This window comes from Heptranchias perlo, chromosome 10 (genome assembly GCF_035084215.1).
Source record: "Heptranchias perlo isolate sHepPer1 chromosome 10, sHepPer1.hap1, whole genome shotgun sequence".
NCBI classification, from domain to species: Eukaryota; Metazoa; Chordata; class Chondrichthyes; order Hexanchiformes; family Hexanchidae; genus Heptranchias; species Heptranchias perlo.
The window spans coordinates 49,521,240-49,533,922 of record NC_090334.1 but is presented as its reverse complement, the minus strand read 5'-3'; the positions used below and the strand labels follow the sequence as shown (position 1 = coordinate 49,533,922).

At 43.0% G+C, this 12,683-nt stretch overlaps 1 protein-coding gene across 2 annotated transcripts in view; it reads left to right on the top strand.

Moving 5' to 3' along the window:
• The window catches only part of LOC137326523 (adenylosuccinate synthetase isozyme 1 A-like), a 52,874-nt gene that overhangs the window by 31,604 nt on the left and 8,587 nt on the right, over positions 1-12,683 (top strand). For both annotated transcript variants that reach the window (XM_067991695.1, XM_067991696.1), the window contains exons 9-10: positions 7,952-8,106; positions 12,382-12,506. In XM_067991695.1, coding sequence (XP_067847796.1) covers positions 7,952-8,106; positions 12,382-12,506 — 280 coding nt within the window. The remainder of the gene's footprint in view (positions 1-7,951; positions 8,107-12,381; positions 12,507-12,683) is intronic.

Sequence of the window (12,683 nt, the reverse complement as noted above, 5' to 3'; positions counted from 1 at the left end):
GAGTTAAGATGAATCCAATATTTAGTACAAAAGACATTTTTCCAGAACACATGATCCCCTTTGCTGATCACTAACTTAGTCATTTAAGTTTAGGAATAATGAGGCAAAAAATATCTGTGTCCCACTGCAGCGCTGCCACATCTTCCAGACTAGCAGCAGGGCACATCCATCTTGGGGGTGGAGATTCTGCCGAAAGCTAATGAGCTCAGCCCAGTTACCTGTCAGGAGCAGGAAAATCCAGGTCCTATCATGTGGAAAATGATAGCACAAGGAATCTACAAGATATTCATATCACAAGGATAAATTTAATGATGTTAATCGCTGCTGTAGTCCTACAGGACATTGCACCTGATAGACTGCTTACATTGCAGACTAGTTTCTTGTTAAGATGGTTAGAACTGCTGTGTAGCTAAAACAAGCAAATTCTGAAACAGGGTTGTGTATTGAAGACTTAAACAAAAGCTTCCAGATTTATGTGATGTTTTTAGTCCCTAAAACAATTCAAAATTTGTATAGCAGTGTAAGGATTTCAGTGTGTTCCTAATAACATAAGGAAGAAACATTCTGCAGTCGAAAGGGCCTCTAACTATTCTAACCCCTCAAAGTTGACATCTTTTAAAATAATTTTTACATTTGAACTCTATATCCCACTGATGTTGATTAATCTGTGTCCATGTTGCGCATACATGCCTTGCTAGCTTAAAGGTAGCAGTGTTGAGCAGTCAAAAGAATTAGCCTCTCCTTGGCATAGAGTTTCACCACTAGGGGCACCCCGTCACCTAAAATCAGGAGCAAAAGGAGGCATTCAACCCACATGAGATTCGTGCAGCCAGGCCTAGCTGTGCTGTTGAGTGGCTGCTCACCAGCAGAGGGGCACCGATATTGCGCGAGTGGCTAGCACCTCTTATTTGTAAAATATAAGATACAGATCCGCACGGAGTCTGAACGGAGATTGGACATCGCACACGTAAAACGCAAATGCAGTTCCTGTCCCTATGTTTACAAACTGTTATGTTAAAACATCAAATAAAGCTTGCGCACTTCTAAATCCCACATCCTCCAATCTGCAAGCCAAACCTCACCAATCTGACGATCTGAGTTTGTACCAGGCCTACGAGAGAGCGTGCACCAAAGTTCTCTGCTGATGCACTAGAGACCTTGGTGCAAGAGATGGACAGAAGGAGGGGCATCCTATATCTGCAGGAGGGCAAGTGGCCCTCCTGACATATGCTTAAGAGGCAATAGGGGACAAAGTCAATGCCTGGTGCATATCACCATAAACATGGATGCAGTGCAGGAAGTTCAATGCTTTGACACGAGTGGTCAAGGTGAGTGAAGTCAACTGTCAAGTGGCATCTCCTACCAACTGCACCACTAGCCACATCCACTGCTCCACACTCTACACTCCCCATCACCCACATACCAACAAACTCTTTCAATTAGTACTCAACTCTTGCAATCAGATGCTTCCTCTCACCCTCACACATTACCACTGTTGCAAGCTGCACACCCACACCTCACAGGTCACACACACTGACAGCTATTCAACCATGACAGACACAGCACCCAAACATCCTGTAGGACACTTACTGACACATGTCCCGCTTTCTTGCAGGAGAAAGTGGCACATAAGAGGAGGCAGCAAGTGGCAGTGGCTCCATGGAACATGAACCTGCTGTCCTCTCGGAATCACAGCATTCCTGTCCCACTCCGCCAGTGCCCTTGCCGTTGCCTGTCAGCCCGCTCCCTGTAGAGTATTGAAACTTTATTATTGGAACAGGAGTAGATCATTTAGCCCCTCGAGCCTGTTCCGCCATTCAGTGGGATCATAGTTGATCTGTGAACTGTTCATATACCCACCTTAGCCTCATATCCCTTTATACATTTGGTTAACAAAAATCTATCAATCTCAGATTTAAAATGAACATTTGAGCTCGCATCAACTGCCGTTAGTAGAAGAGTGTTCCAAACTTCTATCACCTTTTGCATGTAGAAGTGTTTCCTAACTTCACTCCTGCAAGTCCAGGCTCTAATTTTTAGGCTATGTCCCCTAGTCCTAGTATTCAAGTATAGGACACCTCCAAAAACAGATACAAATGCATTAGCAGCCAGAAGCAATAATCCAGCAACTAACCTGTAAATCGGGCCTGATCCCTTTAAATAGTGCTGGTGGGGAGTCCTCCATGCTGTTTACGACCTGTTTAGCTGTGCAAGGTTAGGTCATTCCGTTGGCTGGAGCGTCGAGTTCCAAAACCGAATCTGTCAATCAGCGGTGCACTTTGATCTAAGGCATATTTTCCTTACTTTATATGCTGCCGGCGTTCATTATCTCAGTGGGTGCAAACGCCTTTACCAAGGTGGCGTCCGGCACAAGTCACGCTAGAAGCGTGCACGAGCTTTCCAGACACCATTTTAGGTCCTTAGGAGGCCACATAGCGCCTACAAAACGAGTGCTATACACCCCACTTTATAGTCCAATAAGTCTACTACATCCAGAGTCCATGTATAATTACTCCATCATGGACCTCTCTCCCACACCATCTGTTGATCCCTACCTTATGGAGCACGAATTTCCTTCCCCAAACTCTCCTTTTTAAAAAAAAATTAACCAGTATTAAATATGTCTATAGCCTTCATTCCCTCTTTTCAAGAGACATATGGATCTAGCTCCTTTTTATAAGGGTGCCATTTGATCCTGAGTCAAGCACTTTCTCTGGGAGCTTTTCCACAAATCCACTGTCCTGCAGGAAAAAACCCTCTAATCTTGCTCGAGGATTGTGAATTTTGTGCTTGTCCTTTAGTCTAATGTTTATTTTCCAAACCTTTTAATTACTTTGCAGACCTATATCCTGTCTGCCTTCAGTCCTTTTTCCAGTGATGATAGGTTTCATTGCTTGAACCTTTCTTAAAATCAGAGAAAATTTACGGCACAGAAGGAGGCCATTCGGCCCATCGTGTTCACACCGGCCGAAGATGAGCCACCCAGCTTAATCCCACTTTCCAGCACTAGGTCCGTAGCCTTGTAGGTCACGGCAGTTCAGGTGCACATCCAGGTACTTTTTAAATGAGTTGAGGGTTTCTGCCTCTCCCATCCTTTCAGGCAGTGGGTTCCAGACCCCCACTGCCCTCGGTGAAAAACAATTTCCTCAGCTCCCCTCTAATCTTCTACCAATCACTGTGCCCTTTGGTTATTGACCTCTCTGCTAAGGGAAATAGGTCCTTCCTATCCACCCTATCTAGGCCCCTCATAATTTTATACAACTCAATTAAATCACCACTCAGCCTCCTCTGTTCTAAAGAGAACAACCCAGCCTATCCAATCTTTCCTCATAGCTAAAATTCTCCAGTCCTGGCAACATTCTCGTAAATCTCCTTTGTACCCTCTCTAGTGCAATTACATCCTTCCTGTAATAAGGTGACCAGAACTATACGCAGTACTCAAGTTGTAGCCTAACCAATGTTTTATACTGTTCCAGCATAACCTCCCTGCTCTTATATTCTAACCCTCGGCTAATAAAGGAAGGTATTCCACATGCCTTCTTAACCACTTTATCTACCTGTCCTGCTACCTTCAGGGATCTGTGGACATGCACTCCAAGGTCCCTCACTTCCTCTACACCTTTCAGTATTATCCCATTTATTGTGTATTCCCTTGCCTTGTTTGCCCTCCCCAAATGCATTACCTCACACTTCTCTGGATTGAATTCCATTTGCCACTTTTCTGCCCACCTGACCAGTCCATTGATGCCTTCCTGCAGTCTACAGCTTTCCTCCTCACTATCAACCACAGTCAATTTTTGTATCATCTGCAAACTTTATAATCATGCCCCCTACATTTATGTCCAAATCATGAATATATATCACAAAAAGCAAGGGACCTAGAACTGAGCCCTGCGGAACCCCATTGGAAAAGAACGTGTGCAGGAATTACAACAATTATTCATTCCTGTCTGGTGCAAAAATAAAACAGGAAAGGTGGCTCAACCGTGGCTTACAAAAGAAATTAGGGATAGTATTAGATCCAAAGAGGAGACATATAAAATTGCCAGAAAAAGCGGCAAGCCTGAGGATTGGGAGCAGTTCAGAATTCAGCAAAGGAGGACAAAGAGATTGATGAATTAAGAGGGGAAAAATAAAGAATGAGAGTAAACTAGCAGGGAACATAAAAACTGACTGTAAAAGCTTCTATAAATATGTCAAGAGAAAAAGATTAGTGAAGACAAATGTAGGTCCCTTACAGTCAGAAATGGGGGAATTATAATGGGGAATAAAGAAATGGCAGAACAATTAAACACATACTTTGGTTCTGTCTTCACAAAGGAGGACACAAATCACCTGCCAGAAATGTTAGGGAACCAAGGGTCTAGTGAGAGGGAGGAACTGAAGGAAATCAGTATTAATAAAAAAAATAGTGCTGTGGAAATTAATGGAGCTAAAGGCTAACAAATCCCCAGGGCCTGATAATCTACATCCCAGAGTACGAAAGGAAGTGGCCCTGGAAATAGTGGATGCATTGGTGAACATCTTCCAAAATTCTATAGACTCTGGAACAGTTCCTACAGATTGGAGGGTGGCAAATGTAACCCCACTATTTTTTTAAAAAGAGGGTGAGAAAAAACAGGGAATTACAGGCCAGTTAGCCTAACATCAGTAGTGGGGAAAATGCAAGAGTCTATTATAAAAGATGTAATAACAGAACACTTGGAGGGCATTAACAGGATAGGATAAAGTCAGCTTGGGTTTATGAAAGGGAAATCATGCTTAACAAATCTACTGGAGTTTTTTGAGGATGTAACTAGTAGACTAGATAGGGGAGAACCAGTGGATGTGGTCTATTTGGATTTTCAGAAGGCTTTTGATAAGGTCCCACACAAGAGGTTAGTGTGCAGAATTAAAGCACATGGGATTGGGGGGAATATACTGGCATGGATTGAGAATTGGTTGACAGACAGGAAACAGAGAGTAGGAATAAACGGGTCTTTTTCCGGTGGCAGGCAGTGACTAGTGGTGTACCACAGGGATCAGTGCTTGGGCCCCAACTATTCACAATATATATCAATGATTTGGATGAGGGAACTAAATGTAACATTTCCAAGTTTGCAGATGACACAAAGCTGGGGTGGAATGTGAGCTGTGAGAAGGATGCAAAGAGGCTCCAATGTGATTTAGACAAGTTGGGTGAGTGGGCAAGAACATGGCAGATGAAGTTTAACGTGGATAAATGTGAGGTTATCCATTTTGGTTGTAAAAACAGAAAGGCAGATTATTATCTGAATGGTGCTGGATTGGGAAAAGGGGAGGTGCAGCGAGACCTGGGTGTTCCTGTACACCAGTTGCTGAAAGCGAGCATTCAGGTGCAGCAAGCAATTAGGAAGGCAAATGGCATGTTGGCCTTCTTTGCAAGAGGATTTGAGTACAGGAACAGGGATGTCTTACTGCAGTTATACGGGGCGTTGGTAAGACCACATCTGGAGTATTGTGTGTAGTTTTGGTCTCCATATCTGAGGAAGGATGTCCTTGCCATGGAGGGAGTGCAACGAAGGTTTACCAGACTGATTCCTGGGATGGCAGTACTGATGTATGAGGAGAGATTGGGTCGACTAGGCCTTTATTGACTAGAGTTTAGAAGAATGAGAGGTGATCTCATCGAAACATATAAAATTCTAACAGGACTAGACAGACTAGATGCAGGGAGGATGTTTCCGATGGCTGTGGAGTCCAGAACCAAAGGTCACAGTCTCAGGATACGGGGTATGCCATTTAGAACCGAGATGAGGAGAAATTTCTTCACTCAGAGGGTGGTGAACCTGTGGAATTCTCTACCACAGAAGGCAGTGGAGGCCAAGTCATTAAATATATTCAAGAAGGAGATAGATATATTTCTTAATGCTAAAGGGATCAAGGGATATGAGGAAAAAGCGGGAACAGGGTACTGAGTTAGACGATCAGCCATGATCATTTTGAATGGCGGAGCAGGCCCAAAGGGCTGAATCGCCTACTCTTGCTCCTATTTTCTATGTTTCTATGAAACAGCCTTCTAGTCAGACTAACACCCGTCGACCATTACCCTTTGTTTCCTGCCACTGAGCCAATTTTGGATACAACTTGCCACTCTCCCTTGGATACCATGGGCTTTTACTTCTTTGACCAGTTTGCCATGTGGGACCTTGTCAAAAGCCTTGCTAAAATCCATGTAGACTACATCAAATGCACTACCGTCATCGACCCTCCTTGTTACCTCTTCAAAAAATTCAGTCAAGTTAGTCAGACACAACCTTCCTTTAACAAATCCATGCTGACTGTCCTTGATTACTCCGTGCCTTTCTAAGTGACAGTTTATCCTGTCCCTCAGAATTGATTCCAATAATTTGCCCACCATCGAGGTTAGACTGACTGGCCTGTAATTACTCGGTCTATCCCTCGCTCCCTTTTTAAACAGCGGCACAACGTTAATAGTCCTCCAATCCTCCAGCACCATGCTTGCATCCAGTGAGGACTGGAAAATGATGGTCAGGGCCTCCACTGTTTCCTCCCTTGCTTCTTTTAACAGCCTGGGATACATTTCATCCGACCCTGGTGATTTATCTACTTTCAAAGATGCTAATCCCCTTAATACTTCCTCTCTCACTATGTTTATACCATCCAATATTTCACACTCCTCTTCCTTAACTACAATGTCTGCATCATCCCTCTCTTGTGAAGACCGAGGTAAAGTATTCATTAAGAACTATACCAACATCTTCCGCCTCCACACATAGGTTACCTTTTTGGTCTCTAATAGGCCCTACTCTTTCCTTAGTTATCCTCTTGCTCTTTATGTATTTATAAAACATCTTTGGGTTTTCCTTGATTTTACTTGCCAATATTTTTTCATGTCCTCTCTTTGCTTTCCTAATTTCCTTTTTAATTTCACCCCTGCACTTTTTATACTCTTCCTAGGTTTTCTGTAGTATTAGTTCTCCATGTCTGATATAAGCTTTCCTTTTCTGTCTTATCTTACCCTGTATGCTCCTTGACATCCAGGGGGCTCTAGATTTAGCAATCCCACCCTTTTTTTGTGGGAACTTGTTTACTCTGCACCCCTTGAATGCCTCCCACTGCTCTGACATTGATTTACTTTCAAGTAGCTGTTTCCAGTCCACTTTTGCTGAACCACTTCTTAGCTTAGTAAAATTGGCCTTTCGCCAATTGAGAACTTGAACTCCTCTTCTATCTTTATCCTTTTCCATAACGATGCTAAGACTAACTGAATTATGATAACTACCACCAAAATGCTCTCCCGCTGATACTCCTTCCACCTGCCCAGCCTCATTTCCTCAAATTAAATCCAAAACTGCCCCCTCTCTTGTTGGGCTTGCTACGTACTGGCTAAAAAAGTTCTCCTGAATGCAATTGAAGAATTTTGCGCCCTCTATACCCTTCACACTATTTGTGTCCCAGTTAATATTAGGGTAGTTGAAATCCTCTACTATTATTGCGCTACTGTTTTTGCACTTCTCAGAAATTTGCCTACACGTTTGCTCTTCTATCTCCCTCTGGCTGTTTGGGGGTCTATACTTCCAGTAGTGTGACTGCCCCTTTTTTATCCCTTAGCTTAACACATATGGCCCCATTTGATGATCCTTCTACCATATCATCACTCCTCACAGCTGTAATTGTTTCTTTAACCAAAATTGCCCCCCCTTCTTTTTTATCCCCTTCTCAATCTCGTCTGAAAACCCTGTAACCAGGATCGTTCTCTTCATAACTTATACTTGACCAAAGGGTGTTTTGTGGCTCAAAAGTGCAGTTGATTTGAACAAAAGAAAACTTTTGACAGTATGAATATATGACTTATGCCTTTATTATTCTTTAATAATTTTTAGATCAACAACCTGGAAAATGTTCTATTATTTATTAAGCCTGATTGACAGATTTTACCAGCAACTGCAATTTATTTTTCTATTTAAAGGAACTTATCCATTTGTGACATCGTCAAACTGCACTGCTGGAGGTGTATGCACAGGGCTGGGTATCCCTCCATCGAACATTGGAGCAGTATATGGTGTTGTCAAAGCCTACACCACCAGAGTGGGTATTGGAGCATTCCCAACTGAACAAAAAAATGTAAGTCTGGATTTTTCATTAATAGATTTGGAAGATTGAACATTTAAAGCACAGTTAAAATTGTATAACAAACACACTTTACTCCTGCCGGTTCCAGTGCCTGTGCCAATGCAACTCTTTAGATAATTGTTAATCATTTTGTAAGAATTGCCTGCAATGAATTTTTCCGATTATTTTCTCTCTCTCACTGTTTATCCCCCCCCCTCCACCCACCCACCCGCTCAAATCACTGAGCCACTGCTTTGTACTCTTCTAAAAAATGCAGCCAGAATCAGAAATTCACTGAGTAAGAAAATCACAAATGAAAACCCACATTCTAGCCCTCTGTGGTATGGCATGTTGCAGTACCAACTTTGGACTCTGAGTTAATCAATCTTGTTAGTTATATTTTAATCTTTTTTTAAAAAAAGGAGACAGCTATTTTTGGGGTTGCTATGCTCTACTCGTTTATTGGAACTATTCCTTGCTAATGCTTCTTTTGAGCTTGTGCTAGAGTGGTGTAGAGTTGAATTGCTTTTTTTGTTTTCCTACCTTCTTATGGTGAACAAAATCCAATAGGGAATTCAAGAGAAACTTCTTTACTCAGAGAGTGGTTAGAATGTGGAACTCACTACCACAAGGAGTAGTTGAGGCGACTAGCATAGAATGGACACGAAGGGAATCAAGGGATATGGGGATAGGGCAGGAAAGCAGAATTGGGTTCGAAGATCAGCCATGATCTTATTGAATGGCGGAGCAGGCTTGAGGGGCCTTATGGCCTACTCCTGCTCCTATTTCTTATGTTCTTATGCCTTTAAGGGGAAGCTAGATAAACACACGAGGGAGAAAGTAATAAAAGGCTATGCTGATGGGGTTAGATGAGATAGGAAGGGAGGAGGCTTGTGTGGAGCATAAACACCCGAATGGACCTTTTGGGCTGAATGGCCTGTTTCTGTGCTGTACATGCCATAGAATTCTATGTAACTTATCCTATTTGTAGCCCAACCTGTGAGCATTCTCCACACAATTCGGGGACTTGGCTCGGCAGACTGCCTTGGGGGTGTCTGGTGTGACTGAGGAAGCAGCCTCCACTGTCACTGTGTCACATATGCTACTGCCCTTCAAAACGGTACCTATAGATGTTTCTATAATCTTGAAAGTTTATGGCTATAGTCGAAACAGAAGAAAAAGAAAGTCATGTTCAGACTGTGCTGAGTAGAAGTTCAATGAGGAAACTGAAGAGAAGTAATAGAACACGGATTTAATGGGAGGTATTAAGGAATGGCCTCAAAGGCTGCTCAACTAAATTCATTGGTGGAGAGCTCAAGATGCCCCTTCAGGAACATAGGAAGAGGAACGAAGCTCATTTTAGGGGACAGGGAAAGCAGTTTTTTGAGATTGATGGTGGCAGCAGGCCGGAGTGGTATCACCTCCATCATCCCTTGGTCAATAGTCCAGTGCAATGAAAAATTTCATGGCCTGACAAAGATGGGCAACGTAAGACCAGGCACACTTGAAGTTCAACTCAAACATTTGTGCCACCATGTATGTGGCCTCCCCATTACTCAGCCATTGGACACATCAGACCTCTTGAATCCTCACTGTTTTTCCAAGTTCTTCACTACCTTACCTAACCCCAGCACATGTTATTTGTCACACAGCCCCCCAATTGAAAGTATCTGGTCATGCTAGACTACAAGCATTTTTACTCGCTCTTTTGAATGATCAAATTGTGCAGCACTGCAATACTTAGTGGGATGAAATACCATTATGTCTCTTACACTTTCTACACTACCCCTGCAGGAAAAAAGGTGATACACTAACTAAGTCAATGAGGGAAGCGGGGCTGGACAAGTGAACCTACAGGCTCTAACACCCCCTTTCAGGGGGAGGCCATAGAGATTCTGGGAAGGCCCTTGGCTGAAGATAATAGGAAATGACAAAGTGGGAGAGCAGGTGCTATTTGAAGGTTTATCAAACTACTCTTGAGTTCTCAATCTTGTACTGGTTATACAAAACCCATAAGCATCCTTCACAGCAGGAGGAAGCCCTATTAGTAGATCACCTCCATGCCACATCATTCTTATTGCCCTTTCTTATCCTATGTCATTGGTCTCCAAGAAGCCATCCGTTAAGTCCACCCTGGCCCTGGAATATCCCAGGCACACATAACTGTCTCAGTGCGAATGAGTCATCACTGCTCTTCAGGTATCTAACATTGGTTTGCATTATTGTTTGCTGGTGGTAGCATACAGGCTGAATGTTTGGGGAGTAAACCCCTTTGCGGTGCATATATGAAGTCACATTAACAAAGGGAGCTGGAATGGCAATGTGAGTCCCATCAATTGCTCCCTGATCCCTGGGAAAGCCAGCTATTCTATAAAATCCCTCAGCCCTCTTCTGCTGTGAGTCAGCATCAATGGGAAGGAAGATTAATGAATTTAACATCTCTAGTAAATAAACATCTGTCACTCAAGCATGCACTGTTGGGCAGCTGAATGTAACACATTACTAATGTCCCCACTGCCAGCTTAGAATGAGCCTGAAGTGAAAAATTGATGGCTATTATTTCCTTCAGTACCACAGAGAAGATGGTCACAGCTCAGAAGGTGGGGCACAGGTCCATTTGCAGCATGTTGCAGTGCTCCTGCATTGCCTCCTCAGGGAAGCAAAGCCTCTTGACGCTGCTCCTGCTGGGTACAGCCTGGAGGGGAACATGCTTTGGTACAAGTTCATTCTCCTCCTTTCCCTCTAATGTTCACTCTCTTCATCTTCCATTGCAGCTAAGAATAGGAGAATATCTGGAAGGAAAAGCCATCCCTTTGCAGAAACCACTGGAGGGGAGTGGGGGATGCTTGTAAATATTTTTACAATCCCACTACAGGACCTTCTCCTTGGCTGCCAGATTGACTTCCCTGAAAAAGAATGCAAACAAAAAAGCATTTAAAAAGAATTTCGGGACACCATAGTTGCAGCCTTAATTAGTAACAATAACATTTCCCCTTTACTCAAAGCACCTTCACAATGGGGAACTCCTATTTCATACAGGCATTCCCAACATCAGGCGGATGGGAGCCGAAATCATGACATGTGATGTCAAATCACATGCTGTTGCTGGACAGTGACCAGGTGCCCAGCGTAACTGCCTCTGGAAATCAGGAAAGATACAAACAATAGCCCCCACCTGCTTAAAAATACATTGCTACACCAGCAGAGGAGCAGCAGAAAATCCAGGCTACCAACTCTTCCGTGGGAGATTCTGATCTTGTACTCTGCCAATAAATCTAATTTTACCAAAAACTAAGAAGAAAAAGTATAGTATACAGATGGGGCTTACTCCAGAAGCCGTAGTGGCAGTGGAAGTACCCTATTAAAATTCTTCCCATAATTGTCTGAATTAATAATTGGTATTGCTGTTAAATCTGTTGTTTATTGCTCAGCAGACATTATGGCCGTAATATTTGGATAGTCCAGCATATGTTCTAAATAGCATTCTATTTGTATGTACATATTTTTTAAATGAAGTTGCATTGTAGGGATCTGGGGGTACAGATCCACAAATCACTAAAAGTAGTGACGCAGGTTAATAAGACCATAAAAGAGCAAACCAAGCACTGGGGTTCATTTCTAGAGGGATAGAATTGAAAAGCAGAGAAGTTATGTTAAATTTGTAAAGAACCTTGGTTAGACCACACTTTAGCACTGTGAACAGTTCTATTCTCCATATTATAAAAAGGACATAGAGGCACTGGAGAAGGTGCAAAAAAGATTTACTAGGATGATACCAGAACTGAGAGGTTATACCTATCAGGAAAGATTGAACAGGCTGGAGCTCTTTTCTCTAGAAAAGAGAAGACCTGATAATGATCTTTAAGATTCTGAAAGGGTTTGATAGGAAGAACATGTTTCCACTTGTGGGTGGAGACCAGAACTAGGAGCCATAAATAGTCACTAATAAATCCAATAGGGAATTAAGGAGAAACTTCTTTACCCAGAGTGGTTAGAATGTGGAACTCGCTACCACAAGGAGTAGTTGAGGCGACTGGCATAGATGCATTTAAGGGAAAGCTAGGTAAACATATGAGGGAGAAAGGAATAGAAGGATATGCTGATAGGGTTAGATGAAGTAGGGAGGGAGGAGGCTTGTGTGGAGCATAAACACTGGCGTGGACCTGTTGGGCCATTTGGCCTGTTTCTGTGCTGTACATTCTATGTATAAATGTAAGTAAGTACTTCTGTGTACCAAGATTAAGCTTGCTTTGTGTCATTTGCTGAAGTTGAACTGAAACATTTCAGGAAATCGGTGAACTGTTACAATCCCGAGGTAAGGAAGTGGGTGTAACTACAGGCAGGAAGAGACGCTGTGGCTGGTTAGACCTCGTCATCCTGAAGTATGCCAATATGATCAATGGATTTACCGCGTGAGTACATTGGACCAGACTCCTCTTAATGTATTGTTAACAGTAAAGAAAGAACTTGCATTTATTGAGCACCTTTACATCCCAGAACATCCCAAAGCACTTCACAGGAGAGATCGGTCAGGCGGAGCAACGGGGGTGGGGGTCAGCCGATCGCAGGGTCCGATCATGTGGAGTGGG